The sequence below is a fragment of the Myxine glutinosa genome, chromosome 11 (genome assembly GCF_964187855.1).
Source record: "Myxine glutinosa chromosome 11, kmMyxGlut1.1, whole genome shotgun sequence".
NCBI classification, from domain to species: domain Eukaryota; kingdom Metazoa; phylum Chordata; class Myxini; order Myxiniformes; family Myxinidae; genus Myxine; species Myxine glutinosa.
In genome coordinates, this window is record NC_136271.1 from 84,614,291 (window position 1) to 84,634,052 (window position 19,762).

The window sequence follows — 19,762 nt, forward strand, 5'->3', positions numbered from 1 at the left end:
GATTGGTATACGTTTGAGGGGACATACAGACGGACAAACACTGTTCCAGATGGCTTTGCCCTATGGGCTACGCCGTTAAAATAGATACTTTCTTCTCACTGACTAAATACAAATGTTTCGTTTGTTGCAAACGGATCCTGCATCTGCAATTCTGCAATGTCATTCGGCAATGGACGAATGCTAGTTAGTTCAAGTCATGTGGTGGACCAACGGGAAAACCACTGATCACGACCGAACAGATCGCATCCGCAGCATCATGAGCTAGCACAAGCAAAGCACGGCACGGCGCTCGAGCTGTGGATCTGGAGAGGAATTTCAAAAGTGACGAGCAGATTACCATTAGATGTCACACGTTACCATTAGAAATCACACATTACCATTGGAGACCAGCTGACCTTTAAACAGTGTGCTGTCGGACTGCTGACAGTGGAGACCACCTGAACTTTAAACAGTGTATTCTTTATGCATGCAATACCAGACAGGATGATATTGGTCAACAACTCAAGATACGGTTAATGGGTTGTATGATTGATCTACATGTGACAGACATAAGATATCATGATGACTGCAGAAAGACTTTCATATCTCCACTTTCTGTCACTGCAGCAATCTGATCGATGATCACTGAGGATTTCGACACAGCATTTAATGTCACCAATCGGTAACAACCGAGGATCTCGACACAGCAATTAATGTCACTGATCGGTAACAACCGAGGATCTTGACACAGCAATTAATGTCACCGATCGGTAACAACCGAGAATCTCGACACATCAATTAATGTCACCGATCGGTAACCACTGAGGATCTCGACACAGCAAATAATGTCACCGATCGGCAACAACCGAGGATCTCGACACAGCAATTAATGTCACCGATCTGTAACCACTGAGGATCTTGCCACAGCAATTAATGTCACCGATCGGTAACCACTGAGGATCTCGACACAGCAATTAATGTCACCGATCGGTAAGCACTGAGGATCTTGACACAGCAAATAATGTCACCGATCGGTAACCACTGAGGATCTCGACACAGCAATTAATGTCACCGATCTGTAACCACTGAGGATCTTGCCACAGCAATTAATGTCACCGATCGGTAAGCACTGAGGATCTTGACACAGCAATTAATGTCACCGATCGGTAAAAACCGAGGATCTCGACACAGCAATTACTGTCACCGATCGGTAACCACTGAGGATCTCAACACAGCAATTAATGCCACCGATCGGTAACAGCCGAGGATCTCGAAACAGCAATTAATGTCACCGATCGGTAACAACCGAGGATCTCGACACAGCAATTAATGTAACCGATCGGTAACCACAGAGGATCTCGACACAGCAATTAATGTCACCGATCGGTAACCACTGAGGATCTCGACACAGCAATTAATGTCACCGATTGGTAACGACGAGGATCTCGACACAGCAATTAATGTCACCGATCGGTAACGACGAGGATCTCGACACATCAATTAATGTCACCGATCGGTAACCACTGAGGAACTCGACACAGCAATTAATGTCACCGATCGGTATCTACTGAGGATCTCGACACAGCAATTAATGCCACCGATTGGTAACAACCGAGAATCTCGACACAGCAATTAATGTCACCGATGGGTAACCATTGAGGATCTCGACACAGCAATTAATGCCACCGATCGGTAACAACCGAGGATCTCGACACAGCAATTAATGTCACCGATCGGTAACCACTGAGGATCTCGACACAGCAATTAATGCCACCGATGGGTAACAACCGAGGATCTCGACACAGCAATTAATGTCACCGATCGGTAACAACCGAGGATCTCGACACAGCAATTAATGTCACCGATCGGTAACAACCAAGGACCTCGACACAGCAATTAATGTCACCGATCGGATCAGTAACCGATCGGTAATGTCACCGAAATATTTATTTACATTCTTTTTTAAAGTTTTTATTTATTTTAAAAGGAGTCTTATATAGCCCCATCAAGCAGCATTAACGACCCTCGTGGCACTTTACATTATCATGCGAACGCACACACACCACACACACATACACAAACATACACACACACAGACACACCTTCACTCTTGCCCTATTCCTCTCCCTCCCCATTCAAAACCCACAGATGTGTAATCTCCCCTCCTCCTCCCCCTCCCTCCCCTACACATGTACACAGACATACTCTCGATCTCTGTCCCACCTCAAACCCAAGGGAAAACAGGACTTAGACTTTGAAAGACTTGTGAAACAGATAGGTTTTGAGGGAGGTTTTAAAGGCAGGAAGAGAGTCAACATGTCGAACAGAGGAAGGCAAGTCATTCCAGAGCAGAGGCGCAGCAAAGGAAAAGGATTTCTCGCCAAATGACGGTGCTGGTGCGCGGCGGCTCTAAGGTCATAGAGTCGTCGCTTGAACGAAGCCGTCGCCGAGGTACATAGAGAGTGAGCAAATCGGAGAGATAGTGAGGTCCCGCTCCACACAATGATTTATAACATAGTGTGCAAATTTTGTATTGCACACGAGCAGAGACAGGCAGCCAGTGTAAAGATTCAAGGAGCGGAGTAACATGGTCAGACTTCTTCGCCTTACAGACAAGACGAGCGGCAGAGTTTTGAACCTTTTGTAACTTATCCAAGAGAAACTGAGGGCAGCCAGCACACAAAGAATTACAATAGTCTAGCCTTGAGAGGACAAGGGCACAGACCAGAGATAGAGCAGCCTGAGGAGTAAGAAAGTGGCGAATGGATGCGATCTTTTGCAGCTGAAAGTATGCTGATTTGCAAGTTTGAAGTAATTGCTTGGAAAATGTCATGTTACAGTCGAAAACCACACCGAGGTTCTTGGCCGACGAAACAAAGTTTACATCGGTTTCACCAACATGAATAGTGATAGGAAGTAAACATTGTAGAGGACATCTGTGTGATCTTACAATCATAGACTCTGTTTTAGCATCGTTCAGCTGAAGTTTGTTTTGGGTCATCCATGCCTTCACGTCGGCAATACAGCCTTTTAACACTTCAACAGTGGGCACGATTTGTTGAATCGTGCTTCCTTGGTACAGCTGATTGTCATCCGCAAAGGCGTGGTGATCAACTGAATGTCTGGCAACAAGATCAAATAGAGGCTGAATGTACAAAAGAAAGAGGATAGGTCCCAGGACTGAGCCCTGGGGAATGCCAAAGGAAAGCGGAGAAGGGGCTGATTTCTGGCCATTGACAACAACTGTTTGCACTCGATCAGTAAGACAGGACATGAGCCAAGAAAGGGGAGTACCAGTTATACCAAATGTGAGTTCAAGACGACGAATTAAGACACTATGGTCAATCGTGTCAAAGGCGGCAGACAAGTCCAAAAGAGCAAGAACGGAAACCTTACCACAGTCAAGAGAGGTCAGAAGATCATTGGTTATTCTTAGGAGAGCGGTCTCGGTGCTATGGCCTGGTCTATATGCCGACTGGCGAGATTGAAAAGATTATTTGAAACTAGATGGTTATTCATCTGTGATAGCACAATTCGTTCTGTGATCTTTGACAGGAAAGAAAGGTTGGAGATAGGACGGTATTTTTTCATGTCGTTAAGGTCAAGGGTGGGCTTTTTAAGAAGTGGTTTAACAAGAGCTTGCTTAAAGAGAAGCAGAAATGAACCAGTAGTCAGAGAATCATTGATAACTGCAGTAATAAATGGGAGGAGGGTGTCCAAACACTCAATAAACAAATCGGTGGGAAGGGGGTCGAGATCACATGTTTTTGTGTTTGACTTGAGGATTGTACATTTGACAATTTCCTCAGTAACAGGAGTAAACGAACTAAGAGGTCATCCGTGAAAGCAGTGTTCAGCATCATCGAAGGAAAGGAGTGACTGCTTGTCAAGATTGTTTCTTATTGAATGAATTTTATTGTGAAAGAAATGCAGGAAGAGTTGGGGTAGTTCGTTTTGAGGAAATACAGTGGGAAGAACGGATTTATCTTTGGTGGCAAGCAGGCGGTTGGTAATGCTGAACAGATGCTTGCAGGAGGAGCTCCTAGTAATCCGATCAGAAATATATGACGTTTTTGCTTTCAGAATGATTTTTATGACGAGTCTTTTAGCTATGTTATACAACTGTTTATGGACTGCGGGGCCAGTCTTTAGCCACTGTCTCTCGGCACGTCGTCGTTCCTTTTTGGCAGCCCTGACTTTGTCGCTGACTGCGCTGAACCACGGAGTACTCCTGCGTCTGGGAACGGCGCGCCGTGTCGCTGGATCATGACAGTCCAACGCTGTGCGGAGGCAAGAGTCGAGGTCGTCTGCAGCGACGTAGGAACGGCCAGAGAGACGGGTGTGAAGGTCCTCTTTAAAGGCGGAACGGTCGATGGCACGAATGTTGCGGGCAGTGATGAAGGTGAGCTGAAGACGAGGAACAGCAATACTAAGGAGGCTGGTGACACAGAAGTGGTCTGAGGCGATAGCACAGGTCACTGACGTGGACTGCACCAACTGATCATCGCATCTGTACACTAACCAATCCAGGGTGTGTCCTTTAACATGTGTATGTTGGGAGACAGACTGAGACAGACTAAAAGTAGAAAGGAGGTCAATGATCTTTGAAGTGAGAGGATGTTGTGGTTGGTCGCCATGGACGTTGAAATCTCCAAGAATCAAGACGAAACCAGGAAGAGTATTGCAGTGGTCGAGCAGATTAGGAAGCTGGGTCACGAACATAGAGTCAGTAAGCTTGTTTTTCGGGTTAGGTGGAGGTCGGTAGAGACAGAAGAAATGAAGAGTGTTTTCTGACAGAGTGAAGGTGACGTGGGCTAGCTCGTAGGATGAATGGTCGAACGAAAAAGTCGTGGTGAAGGAGACAAAGGGAGAGAAGTTGTCTCTGTAAATAACAGCCACGCCCCCACCCCTTGAGGAGTGAGGAAATGACTGCAGGGTGTATCCAAGTGGGGTGAGATCAGCACATCTCGCTTCGTCGTCACTGGGTCGGAGCCAAGTTTCGGTCAGAAAAAACACATCGATATCATTATCTTGAATGAATGAATGAATGAATGATCGTTTTAAGTCCATTTTCCCCGCTAGAGCGGGGGTTAGCCTTGAATTGAATCTTGAATAAAAGAGGTAATTTCGGTTCGCTTTTCAGGACTACTTAGACTGAGCGTTGAATAAAGCGAGAGACAGTTCAGAACAGTGTTGTTTTGGTGCTGTGTATGTACTACATGGATAGATGAGGTTATTGAAGTTGATAAGGGGACACTTTATCGCAGGAATTATTAAAATGTGGGTCAGGCCGTCGCTGGTCGCAAAGAGAAATCACAATCGGTATTTTTCTCTGCTTCTCCTCCCGCCTCGCTTTGTGCGTTTTCTCGGGAGACCAACGCCGATTTCAAGTTCTCGAAGGCCTGAGACGAGTCCAGGACTCAATCGAGTGGTGTTTAAAGACAAAAGGTTTTGCGGAGTGTAGCGAATAGGCCTCGGGACAGAGGAGTTAGAGCGGATAGTCGAGCTCGGTACATGCAGCGGTGCGTGCAGAGGTGGGGCGAGCGATGGGGCGAGCGGTGGGGCGAGCGGTGCAGCAAGCGGTGCAGCGAGCGGTGCGGCGAGCGGTGCGGCGAGCGATGGGGCGAGCGGTGGGGCGAGCGGTGGGCGAGCGGTGGGCGAGCGGTGCGGCGAGCAATGGGGCGAGCGGTGGGGCGAGTGATGGGGCGAGACGGGGAAAAGAACTCTTGTTGAGAGGCGCACACCGGGGCTGCGTGAGGCGCAGCGAAAAAACATGGCAGGTACTCACAGTTCGAAATTGTCAACTTGGTGGCGAGTAAAATCCAAAGTACTGCAAATCTCACGGGCAGACATGCCACCAGAAGCCAGGAAACGAAACAGGGATCCATCATAGTCATTCACACACAGCACACCACGACAGCACATGCTAAATCCAACGGAATCAATCAAATACACAGGATGACCGACTCAGCTCAGCCTGCTAGGAGAGTGACCCGGAAGCGGAAATTTACATTCTTAATTATAATGGAATCACCATTGTTAAAGTAATACATGGCATTATTTAAGCATACACATGAAGAACCACCAATCACAACAATGTCCTTCTCATCACCCAAATCAAGGACTCCTTTCAATTTCAGTCTCTATTAATTCCCGCCAATTCCTTAGTTTCATTCACAAAACCAAATGTAAGTGTGTATTTCCAACAAAATATGTGAAATCTGAATCCAAAATCAAACAAAACCTGGGCAAGAAGATCTGGGTGCAGGGCTGGGCAGAGGACTTCCCAAAGCTGCAAGCAGCAGATGAGCATCTGCGCCGAGTCATCATCTCCTTGCAGTGTGGACGTATCTGAAGGAACACATGCCACATGAATAAGTGGAGAAAAACAGGAGCACATGCCAAATGAATAAGTGGAGAAAAACAGGAACATGTGCCACATGAATAAGTGGAGAAAAATAGGAACACGTGCCACATGAATAAGCGGAAAAAACAGGAAAATGTGCCACATGAATAAGTGGGAAAAACAGGAAAATGTGCCACATGAACAAGTGGAAAAAACAGGAAAACGTGATACATGAAGAAGTGGAAAAACAGGAAAACGTGCAACATGAATAATTGGAAAAAACCAGGAACACGTGCCACATGAATAAATCGAAAAAAAACCAAAAAAACAGGAACACATGCTGCATGAATAAATGGGAAAAAACCAGGAACATGTGCTGCATGAATAAATTGAAAAAAAAAAACAGGAACATGCCACATGAATAAGTGGAAAAAAGAGGAACACGTGCAACTTGAACAAATGGGGAAAAAAACAGGAAAACGTGATCCATGAATAAGTGGGAAAACAGGAAAACGTGCAACATGAATTAATTGGAAAAAAACAGGAACACGTGCCACATGAATAAATCGAAAAAAACAAACAAACCAGGAACAAGTGCTGCATGAATAAATGAAAAAAAAACAAAAAAACCAGGAACATGCCACATGAATAAGCGGAAAAAAGAGGAACACGTGCAACATGAACAAATGGAAAAAAAAACAGGAACACGTGCCACATGAATAAGTGGAAAAAAACAGGAAAACGTGATACATCAATAAGTGGAAAAAAACAGGAGCACGTGCAACATGAATAATTGAAAAAAACGAGGAACACGTGCCACATGAATAAATCGAAAAAAAAAACCAGGAACACGTGCTGCATGAATAAATGAAAAAAACCAAAAAAAAACCCAGGAACACAGGCCACATGAATAAGTGGAAAAAAGAGGAACACGTGCAACATGAACAAATGGAAAAAACAGGAAAACGTGCAACATATATACAACAACAACACAACAACATGCATTTTAAGGCCATTTTCCCTGCTAGAGCGGGGTTAGCCTTGCGGTCCCCATGACAATCTTCTCCATTTTGCCCTATTTTCTGCATCTCCCCTTGTCAACCCCCTTGCCCGCATTTCTTCTTCCACCACCTTTAGCCAAGTCTTTCTCGGTCTTCCTCGTCCCCTACTTCCTTCTACATTCATTTCCATCACTCTTCTCAACCAGTCACTTTCATCCTTCCTCAACATATGACCAAACCATCTCAACCTGTTTCTCTTCACAGCATCCATCACAGGCTCTATTCCTATCATCTTTCACAATTCATCATATGTCATGCAACATATATAAGTGGGGAAAAACAGGAAAATATGCAACACGAATAATTGGGGGAAAAAAACATGAAAACATGCAACATGAATAAGTGGAAAATCAAAACAGGAAAACATGCCACATGAATAAGTAGAGAAAAACATTCGACTCAATTCGTTAGTCTAGCCTCAATGAGCCATGATTGGTGCAAACAAGCAGGTGAATGTATCAACGCTATTTTACTTTTCGGCATCTTCATTTTTAGCTCACCTGGAGCCTGTGATGATCGAGCAGTGTCCGTAGGTGTGGGTGAGTGAGTGAGTGAGTGAGTGAGTGAGTGAGTGAGTCCGTAAACACTCATTATTGGTTGAACCAAACACGATTTTGATGAAACTTGGCCACAACCTTCATCACCTGTGACGTACCAATGCTTGTTCACGGCATTAAAATATCAGTGTCTGATGGGGTCTGTGGAGGGTTTGAGTGACTCATGCTCCTGATCCAGGTGAACTTTAGGACCCATGGTCCTATTTTTAGTTGGATATCCTGACTCTGATAAATTAGTTCCATCTTGGGTTTATTTTAATTTCAAACAATGCTAAATAACATATCTGCAAATTGTAGATGGTGTGGTGTTTCGGTCAACACATGGTATTTTCCCCAATTTATCGACTGGAACACTCATTGTGGACGAGCATGAACGGATTTGTGGAGGAAGTGTCGACTTGTCCGATGCCTCTTCCGATGATATCATTTCTGTCATTGCTTTGCTGCAGTTTCGTGGCCTATGTTCTTCCTTTGAAGACATCACATGATTTTGATACATCTGGAGTTCACATTTAGGTGACGAGTAATACCCGCACCCTCGAGGGGTGAAATATGGAGTCAGTCAATCACTTGCACTTCCACCTGTGCAGGTGAAAATTGCAAGTAGTCTCCCGACCATCGCGAGTGGGGTGGAGGGATGTCTTTCATGTCCATGACGTGACACCCGGGTACCGTGGGGATACATGTAACATTTGCGGGAGATCAGCCAAGCAGTTTTGGATTGTATAAGATTCAGACTTGGAGAATTGGAGAATTTTAGTATGATGTAGAGTTTGTGTGAGGCATTTGTTTCAACAATGTTGAAACCCTTTTCAGGATATAGAAATGTTTTGCATTAGAGTCACTTGTATTCCCCTCATCTTTTCAGAAACCAATTTATTTGTTTGTAAACGATCCATTGTTGAGTATCCACTTGTAAAAACTTCTTGCTCCGATAGAAGATCACACGCGCATTGCATTTATTGATATAAATAAGTCAAAAGAAGTTAGTTTGACTGTGCCAAATGAAGATTGCTATTGAAAGTACCTATGTGAATGTTTGAGGGGAGTGGAATGGTGTGGGAAGGACGTACAAGATGCAGTGCTTTGGATTGCATGCAAGTGGTGCACACTCCACAGGGGGATTAGGAAGTGTCCATGTAGATTGTGGGAAGGACGTATTACCGAGAGCTTCTTGTGGGATCTGCGAGTTGAGTGGCCCAATAATGGCCTCCCATAAGCAAGGAAGGTCCCGTACCAAACCGGACCCAAACCACCGTGCCACGGTGCATAAGGTTAATTCTGCACCACGTCGTTGCACCAGATCACTCCGTGCACCCTGCGAACGAATAACAGACAAAAGGTTAAAATAGCAAAATACATGCTGGGACCTCATTATTTCATTAAACTTTGTTACATCTTTTGTGTTTTCTTTTTTCCCTCAAGTCCAAGTTGTTGTGTCCTGTTATTACATTGATGATATAAATGGTCATGTGATCTTGGACACAAGAGGGCACTCGTGAAGGGGACGAGAGGAGCTGAAGAGAGGATATACGGTGGTGATCGAGTAAAGCATGGTTATTGTACTCTGGTCTGGATCCAATTTCTTACAAACACCAAAATTGGTGACAAGCTGTTGGGTCTGCAAATTTGCAAGGTGGTTTACAGACCCACAGATGTCTGCAAACCACCTTGCAAATGTGCCTTTTTGCCCTGCCTTGCAAATGCGCCTTTTTGCCCTGCCTTGCAAATGCGCCTTTTTGCCCTGCCTTGCAAATGCGCCTTTTTGCCCTGCCTTGCAAATGCGCCCTTTTGCCTTGCCTTGCAAATGCGCCCTTTTGCCCTGCCTTGCAAATACGCTTTTTTGCCCTGCCTTGCAAATGCGCCTTTTTGCCCTGCCTTGCAAATGCGCCCTTTTGCCCTGCCTTGCAAATGCGCCTTTTTGCCCTGCCTTGCAAATGCACCTTTTTGCCCTGCCTTGCAAATGCGCCCTTTTACCCTGCCTTGCAAATGCGCCCTTTTGCCCCGCCTTGGAAATGCGCCCTTTTTGCCCCGCCTTGCAAATGCGCCTTTTTGCCCTGCCTTGCAAATGCGCCCTTTTGCCCTGCCTTGCAAATGCGCCCTTTTGCTCTGCCTTGCAAATGCGCCTTTTTGCCCTGCCTTGCAAATGCGCCTTTTTGCCCTGCCTTGCAAATGCGTCTTTTTGCCCTGCCTTGCAAATGCGTCTTTTTGCCCTGCCTTGCAAATGCGCCTTTTTGCCCTGCCTTGCAAATGTGCCTTTTTGCCCTGCCTTGCAAATGCGCCTTTTTGCCCTGCCTTGCAAATGCGCCTTTTTGCCCTGCCTTGCAAATGCGCCTTTTTGCCCTGCCTTGCAAATGTGCCTTTTTGCCCTGTCTTGCAAATGCGCCTTTTTGCCCTGCCTTGCAAATGCGCCTTTTTGCCCTGCCTTGCAAATACGCCTTTTTGCCCTGCCTTAAAGGTAAAATATAATGCATGCGGCGAACGTGGGACACTTCTCAAAAGTCTGCCGCTCTGCCCAGAAAGAGGTACGTGAGGTTGTAATCCCTGAAGCGAGTGTGCTTCACCTGAACGATGCTGTCCCTACAAAAGAGAAAATTCTATGAAAGGTACAAATTGAAGCACCTGCTGAGAATACCTGCAATGTGGAGCTCATCTTGGATACTGGCTCCCCGGTCTCTATTCTGCCAGAACAGATGTACCAGAGACATTTTGCCGACTGACCTTTGAGTCTTGTTTGTGTCAAACTAGTCAATTACCTAAAATATCACTTACCTGTTCTAGGATGCTGACATGTCACCGTTTCTGATGATGATGTTACATCTCCAGGCACGATATACATATTAAAGAGCAACACATAGCTTTTCCATTTCACAAAAACACATTTTAGGATTTTATGTTCCAATTTACCATTTTTTGAGAAGAGGAAAAAGACTGTCGTCCTCAGTACATACTGTAGTTGGCACTTGGCAGGGCACATTGCAAGAGAGCAGTGCATAAAGTTAATGAACCATGTGATGATGTTTACGGAGAAACACGTATGGTAGAAACGAGTGCAGCAGGCAACATGTGCGTATTCCACAGGTACATCTTGTGTGCAAATTGTGACCGTCGCTTACCTCTTGCTCCGGAAGTGAACCATGAGGAATGTCCGTAGGGACGATGCGAGACCGGGGAGATGGACCACGTCGGCCTCCCAATGCAGAAGCCACTTTTTGACTGCGGTACAAAGTGATGATTCCCCGTGACTTGTCCACGGTGTGCTGTTGTCTCTCTTTATCTCCTCCTGCTCAGTCAGCAAACAAAATTATTATTTATTTAAAGAAGTAAGATTGGGGGTCATGGGGAAAAGGTCAAGGGATTCGTTTCAACCATAAAAACTGATTACAAGTCAGGAGACGACGATGGTTCACGAGCGAGCGGTATTCAATGACAAAGGACGGACTATAACCGAAACAGGCCCGGACAGGCCAGGCCCGGAAATGTCAAAACGAAGGTTACTGACCTTGAAATGAGATAGAAAATAATGTATAATCAGTTATGAGGTTAGTTAGCCAGCTACACAATACCGAAAATTCGGCGAAAAATGAAATGAAAAAAAAAAAAAAAATGCAAAATCGAGCTCCGTGGGGCTAGACACATGACATTCGCCTAACCAAATATCGAAACGCCTGTCAGATTCCACCAAACCCCTCGGAGAAGATGTAGCTTGAAATCGATTACCCCCTAAAAATACATCTTTTTCGGGCGTGGCTCCGCCCACAATGGGCGCAATATGCCCACTCTAGGCAGGACACAACTAGATGATGATATCAACCTTTTTTATATAGAAGGCTCCAGGCACAGACTATGTCGTCCTCATCGAGGCCAGGCCAAATAAAAGAGCTGCATTGATAGAAAAGTAAAGAAGGAGAGAATAGTCTAAGAGTTTTTGAGAAAGCAGAGAATCTGCTTTTTGAAAAGGGGAAGATCATAAGTGTTTGGAAAGACATGTGAAGGTAAAGAGTTCCAGAGTTTGGCAGTGGAGGGGAACAAACAAACATCATAACAGCCCACCCTTGAGTTGCCAAAGGCCACACAATAATCATGAGATGTAGTGGCTTGTCGAGTAATCCGTGGCCTCGCTAATGGTGGAGGTATACAGGCAGCAAGTTCTTGGGAGCAAAAACCGAAGTAATATCTGTAGAAAAGAGAAAGAGAGCCAACTTTGCGACGTAATTTGAGCGGGTCGAGTTTTGATGTCAGATTGGGAGAGTTGATAAGTCGAATTACTTTTAATTCAATTCTGTCCAGTAAGTATGTGGAACTAGAACCTCCCCAGATATGAGAGCAGTACTCTATGCAAGGACGAATCAATCCTTTATATAGTTGAAGCAACTGTTGAGAGGAGAAGAATCTTCGACATCTGAACAGGACTCCCAGTTTCTTCGAGGCAGATTTAGCTATTTGTGTAATGTAGTCAGGTTCACTATGTTTTTTCGTTCAAAATCATGGTAGATTAGCAAACCTATACATTTTTGGAAACGTTTTTACATGGAAAATCTGAAAATCAATGTTTACATTTGCCAATTCCGACCAATTCGATTCGACCAATTCGACCAATCGACCAATTCCATTCGACCAATTCGACCATTCGACCAATCGCTTCGATCGACCATTCGACAATTCGATCGATTCGATTCGATTCATCGAATTCGATTCGATCGACCATTCGACCAATTCGATTTGCCAATCAATTTGATCGACCTTTGCTTGTGTGGAACGGACTGTGAAAACGATGCGGACTATATTGTCGGATACGACACACAGGACAGTGATGACCAACTCTAAATGGCATATTCTGTAATCGTGTATGTTTGATGCCATTGACTGCCTGTGTATATTTTGTCATTGACTGCCTGTGTAGATGTGAAGTTATACTGACTGTATGTGTATATATGATTTTGCTGACTGCCTGTGTATGTTTGGTGATATGAATTATTGTGACACATTTTGATGTTATTAACTGCCTGTACAAAATGATAACATGTATTTGATTATGCAACTTATCGCGAATATAAAGACAGTATTTTGCAATTCAAAACCTTTGATTCGTGTCTTACCATTCCCCATAGCACTAATTTGATACTTTCATTGGATTCCTTGTCCCTGAAAATATAGGTTTAGTATATTTTAAAAGGTTTTTAGGGTAATTAGAGGCAGAAATAGAACAAAATATGTATTTTACAGTGGCCATTTTGAAAATCCAAAATGGCCGCCATACAGGTATCTCTCCAAATGTAAACATTGATTTTTAGTTTCCTTATGCTATAACCTTTCCAAAAATGTATAGGTTTGCTAATCTACCATGATTTTGAACGAAATATAATTTATTGACATAGTGAACCTGACTAATGTGTGGATTCCAGGATAGATTTGAAGTTAGGGGAGTACCTAGTAGGTTTATTGTATCACATGGTGTAATTGTGGAACTTTCAAAGGAGATTGGAGAGACGAGAGGAGTTTTGGAGAGAGATATGGGAAGAAATTGAGTTTTAGAAGCATTAAACTTAACCTGGTTACATTCCCCCCCCCCCCCCCCCCCTGGGAAATCTTGTCCAAATCCGAATTTAAAGAGGTGGTTGTAATAAAACGAGATGCAGATCGATTGACGGAGGATGGGGCAGATGGGAAAAACGGAGGAATGAAACGTTGAGTCATCAGCATATGAGTGCATTTGGTTATTTGTTGAAGAAAGAAGGTCATTGACAAAAAGAAGGAAGCGTGTTGGAGACAGAACAGAACCCTGAGGAACACCGCTGTTGATAGGGAAGGAGGGAGATGTTGAGCCATGGACAATTACAGAGATAATGCAGTTATCCCTAACCCTAACCCTAACCCTAACAACAACCCCCCCACCCCCCAAAAAAATAACCAACACCAAAACATGGAAGATGAAAATGTGATGCAAGTTTGCATTATACTGTTACCAAAATGATTGGGACAGCGAGGCAATGTGCAGGGATATCAATAGTCAGGAGTCACCGACACAAACACTTTGAACAAAAGAACGGTTGGCCTGCCTATCGGACGCAATGTCGCACCGTTTCTCATACATAGCACGTACAGGTTCAGTAGTCGATTGTGACACCTCGATTCTGGTCTTTGCTGGGATTCACAAAGTGGGAGCTTAGTGTCAAAAAGTGGGTCAATCCACGATGGGGTCCCACAAAACGCCAAATCCTTGGTAACAGCCATTCATAAAACTAAAACATTGTACATGTTATATATCTCGCACAATTGTTTTTCACAATTGGCACAAATGTTCACCTCTGGTAGTGGAACCTTGTATAAATTCCCTCTTGAGAAAACCAGAACCATTTAAAAACAAGAATGGGACACAGTGGAGTGCATACCTCCACAAGGCTAAAAGGTTTCCGTTTTGTATCCACCGAATAGGCCGGATCTGGATTCGGACCTTCACCAAAATGGGCGATTCGTTTGCAGCCACCCGGTTGCTGGTTGCATCATTTTTCTGTGGGCCCGTCTGCCGCTGCCGCATCATTTTTCTGTGGGCCCGTCTGCCTCTCCATAATCAGTTTTAGTCAGGGCCCTTAGGGATATTTTGGGGCCGTTTGGTTCAAATTCTTCCAAAAGCACCAAATTTGGCCCAGATGTTGCCCATGCCATACTCTTTCGATTTTTGACGGGCGCCCCCCCCCCGGGGGGCCCATATTGGCGAAATACTAAATGGCCGCCACCCGGATTAGAGGAAAATCAGTTAAATAACCAAAAGAATCATGTATGATACCACTTTTCAGGGGTTTTCGAGGTCGAGGAATCCAATTATGATGTTATTTTGATGATTCGAGGTCAAGGCAACCCTCAAGGTCATCTTAAATGTCATTTTTGAGTCAAACATGTCGGTTTTTTAGTTTTTTGTCAAGATTTACGCGAGGTTCACCATTTTATGTTTCTGGGTTGGGTAATCGAACTCTGACCTTATTTTTGACAATTAGAGGAAATATTTACATGTCTATTTCCTAATTTTCAGGCATATGCAGTTCATCAGTCTAATTACAAAGGTACGGATTTTGATGATTTATGAACTGTATGCCATATCCTTGTGTTTAATTTTTGTGCGATCATGATCCGGGTTCATGTATACATGTCATAAATATGACGTCATAGGTCATGTGACCTGGCGGCCATATTGGATTTTATGAAAACCTTAAAAATGGATCCCTGCCTTCATTTTTCGATCGATTCATTTTGAACTTTGACCACTTATAGTACGCCATGTGATTGGATGCATATCCTAATTATGACGCCATAGGTCAGGTGACATGGCGGGATGGACCGGTATGGTCCCCGGATCATACCGCCCTTGGCGCCCGTCAAAAATCGAAAGAGTATGGCATGGGCAACATCTGCGCCAAATTTGATGCTTTTGGAAGAATTTGAACCAAAATATCCCTAAGGGCCCTGACTATTTGTGGTTCTCATTTTGCCGACCTCGGACGGATGACAGGCTGAGTCAACCCCACCTGGCGTTAATTCAATGGGATTAGAACACAGGACCTTAGGATCCCAAATGCGCCGCCCTAACCATGAGGCCAACACCAGGTGATCTTCAAATTCAATTCATCGTTGTTACACACGCAACTTGTCCACCATGTTTCATTAAGATTTGTCGACAACCTTTTGAGATATCGTGCTATATAATCGGTTTTAGCCGGATCACTCAATGGTGAAGTGAAGAATCACTTAAAAATTCCCGCATCCGAAACCGGATCCTGACCAAAATTTAATCAGTTATTGTCACACCGCCAACCTCTCCACGAAATTTGATCTGAATCCATCTACAACTTTTTGAGATATCCTGTTCACAGACAAACACACAAACAGATGTGAAAACATAACCTCCTCCCTCCTTTAGTGCAGAGGTAACTAGAATGACCCCCAAGACCCAAAGGACCCAAAAGACCCCAAACACCCAAAAAACCACAGAGGACACAAAAGGTCCAGAGGACAAAAAGACTCAAAAGACCAGGAGGATGTAAAATACCCCGAGGACCCCAAAGACCCGAAGGACTCAAAAGACCCCAAATACACCAAGGACTCAAAAGACCCCAAGGACTCAAAAGACCCCAAGGACTCAAAAGACCCAAAGGACTCAAAAGACCCAAAGGACTCAAAAGACCCAAAGGACTCAAAAGCCCCCAAGGACTCAAAAGACCCCAAGGATTCAAAAGACCCCAAGGACTCAAAAGACCCCAAGGACTCAAAAGACCCTAAGGACTCAAAAGACCCAAAGGACTCAGAAGACACAAAGGACTCAGAAGACACAAAAGACACGTAAAGATCCAAAATACGACAAAGACACAAAATAGATAAAAGACCCAAAAGACCTTTAAATAACATGAAGACCCCTTAAAGATCATGAAGACCCTTAAAGAACCCAAAGACCCTGAAATACAGTGAAAATCCAAAAGAGCCTGAAGACCCTTAAAGACACAAAAGACCACAAAGACCCTTCTGAGCCTTAAGTTACCACCTCTGCCTGGATAGTGTCTGTGTCAGGGGTGGAAAGAAGGGGAAAAATGGGAAGGAAAAAAAAAGGAAGAAAAAGAAAAAAATGAAGGGGAAAAAAGGAACAAGTAGAGCTACATTCAAAGTATACCACCCCCAAGCTCAAAAAAATAAATACCATATCCTCCAGAACGTGACATTGCCAGGAGGCCTTCAGCGCCTGGCAATGCCACCATGCAATGTGGAGGTATGCACTCCACTGTGTCCCATTCTTGTTTTTAAATGGTTCTGGTTTTCCCGGGAATTTATACAAGGTTCCACCACCAGAGGTGAACATTTGTGCCAATTGTGAAAAACAATTGTGCGAGATATATAACATGTACAATGTTTTAGTTCTATGAATGGCTGTTACCAAGGATTTGGCGTTTTGTGGGACCCCATCGTGGATTGACCCACTTTTTGACACGAAGCTCCCACTTTGTGAATTTGGAGGGAGCGGTGTACAATAATTTATTCATTAAAAGTATGTAGCCCTGAATGGATTTCTCTCATCTCCCCTTCCTGTTCTGGCTGGAGTTCCCCAAGGTGCCCTGTGCCTCTGGGCCTTGTGCTTTTTCTAGTCTTCATCAATGATCTCTCCGACTCTCTGGAAAATCCTCTCTATCTCTTTGCTGATGACTCCACTCTCTGCCGCTCCATTCCTCATCCCTCACATCGACAGGCAGCAGCCTCTTCACTCTCTGCAGACCTGGACAATATCTCAAACTGGTCAAATAAGTGGAACATGCCTTTCAATCCTGACAAATCTCACACTCTATGTCTCTCCAAAAAAACCGACTCGACCACCCTCCCATCTACTTTCTGAACAATCCTCTCCAAGAAGTTCTGTCACTCAAGCTTTTGGGTCTCACTATCTGCCATGATCTTCCCTGGGAAAACCACATTTCCAAGCTGGCCTCCAAAGCCAGTCGCCGCCTGGGTATCCTCCGTCGTGCAAAGTCCTTTCTGAGCACTTCTGAGCTCCTCACCATACAAAGCTTTCATCCCCAGCTCAATGGAATACTGCTCTCAGCTCTGGGCTGGTGCTCCTGCCTCACACCTAGTTCAACTTCACGCGGTTGAAGCGAAAGCATTCAGAATCATTGGTATCTCACGCGATGAAGCTGATTCTGAGGGCCTCTCTCACCGCAGGCAGGTAAGTAGTCTTTCTGTCTTCCACCGACTCCTCTCCGGCCTTGCACCCCGTGCTCGCTCTCCCCCCGCCCCCCAAATATTCCTGAAGGACGCACAAAATATGTCAGCAACCCTCTTTTGGTGAAACTGCCAAAATCAAGACTTTCTGCTCACCTTCACTCTTTCATTCCTCTTTTCTCCCATTTCTGGAACAAACTCCCTCACTCTCTTCAATCCCTCTCCTCCCTCCAGGTCTTCAAAACAGCTGTTCACCATTTTTCTACCCCCGTCAAAACACCCCAAATCCGCCTCTTTCAATCCCCAACTCCTTTCCTAAAATTCCTAGAAGTATTCATTTGCCTCATACCGTGTACCCCCTCCCCTCTCCTCCCCCAAGCCCTCTCCCTTACACAGATCTATGACGTCCCTGTTCTCTACTGTTGTTGTGCTTGTGTGTTTCCCTCTTTCTCCCCCTCCTTTCATTGCATGTTTTTTTCCGCTTGGAGGAGGGGGGGGGGGGGGGAGGGAGAATTGGAGAGGAATGGTATGGGGGGGAGATTTGAAGGGGAGGGGTTGTGGGGGAGTTTTGAAGGGGAGGGGTGAGAGGGGAGTTTAGGAGGGGAGGAGCAAGGGGGGAGTTTAGGAGTGTAGGGGTAAGGGGGGGGGGATTTGGAGGGGAGGGGCAAGAGGGGAGTTTAGAAAGTGGATGATTAATGAAAGACGAACATTGATAACAAATTGGGTTTATTGTGATTTTCAAGTTAGCAATCCGATTAAGAACATGTCGTGAAGGAGAAGTAAAAGATTGAATTTATTTTTTTTGAAGTGGAGTGAGTTGGAGAGGAAATTGAAAAGAACCTTTTAAATAGGAAGAAAAACAGCGTGTTGTAATATACCACTGAATAAAACACTGCAGGGGAAAGTTTAAACATATTTAAATAATATTCAAACAACCGTGAAGAACAATATTATATTCACAAAATAGCAATGGGGAGAGGGCCGAGAGGGACAGCCACGAGTCACGTGAACAGGGCAAAATGTGGATGGCAAGGAGATAATGGGGGCAGGGCGAACAGCACACGTGGACAGAAGTACACGATGAGTCAACAGCACACGTGGAGAAAGGAAAATAATTTTTTTTGGTTTTGTTTTTGGGGGGTGGGGATTTAAAACGTTAGACAAAGAGTATTATGTTCGGGGTAGAAGGGAAAAATTTAAGAACCAAGCAAAACACGAAGTAGGGAACTTAAGTTAACAACCACCGACGGGGGTAGCCTCAGGGTACAAGGCCGCACACACGGAGCAAACAGAAAACAATTAATTAATTACGAGTTACAGGAAATTCAAACCAAAACTAACAAGCGTTACGCTTAGGTCCCCCGTCGGGGAAGTGATGTGAGTTGACAAAGTGGAACACGCAGAAAACATGCTATGACATGATATTTCGCTCAGAAGGGTCAGACAAACATGGAGGCGGCCATCTTGGATTTTGACGTGGCGACCCAATTTTCAATAGCGTTCTTCCTTATGCCTAGATGCACCCACACACCAGAAGGTACTTCGCTTATTTTTCAAGATATTTCGCTCACAAGGTTCAGACATATTGTTACAGATACGACTTTGATGGTATGGTGGGCCGAGCGGGATGGCCGCCGTATCCGTACAAGTTACCCCGATTGCACCCGGGGTTGACTAATCGCGCTATGCTGGCTCAATAAGAAAAAGAAGACACCCGGCTGGATTACAATCACACAATACGACACCAGGGATACGGTTCTCAAAGGTTGTTATTACAATTGCGGAAGGTTTAGATTACAGGGACAAGAGGGAAACATAGGAAGGTGGGCACTTAAACACACTTATATTATCCCCGGACAGACGACAGGTAAACGCGGGACAAGGCTCACTCACACGGGGTTTGATGGCCAGGAAAGCGGGCAGCGATCGCTCCAGGTGCACCTGTGCTCAGGGCAGGATCACGTACGGTGGTGTCCAGAGATGCGTGAAGGTATCACAGCGCTTGTGGGTCGCGACTTTGGTCTCAAGCTGGGGAGGTCGCTCAGCGCTCGGGAGGGTGGCGTCTTTTCCTTCCAAGCTCGGGGCGCATCTCACGTCACGTCCGGCGCGGGGCCGCGTAT

At 44.9% G+C, this 19,762-nt stretch overlaps 1 protein-coding gene across 3 annotated transcripts in view; it reads right to left on the minus strand.

The window, feature by feature from the left end:
* BTAF1 (B-TFIID TATA-box binding protein associated factor 1) overlaps positions 1–19,762 on the minus strand; it is a 321,948-nt gene that overhangs the window by 109,353 nt on the left and 192,833 nt on the right. For all 3 annotated transcript variants that reach the window (XM_078786829.1, XM_078786828.1, XM_078786827.1), the window contains exons 21-23: positions 11,060–11,226; positions 9,108–9,261; positions 6,224–6,330 (exon numbers count right to left, since the gene is read on the minus strand). In XM_078786829.1, coding sequence (XP_078642955.1) covers positions 6,224–6,330; positions 9,108–9,261; positions 11,060–11,226 — 428 coding nt within the window. The remainder of the gene's footprint in view (positions 1–6,223; positions 6,331–9,107; positions 9,262–11,059; positions 11,227–19,762) is intronic.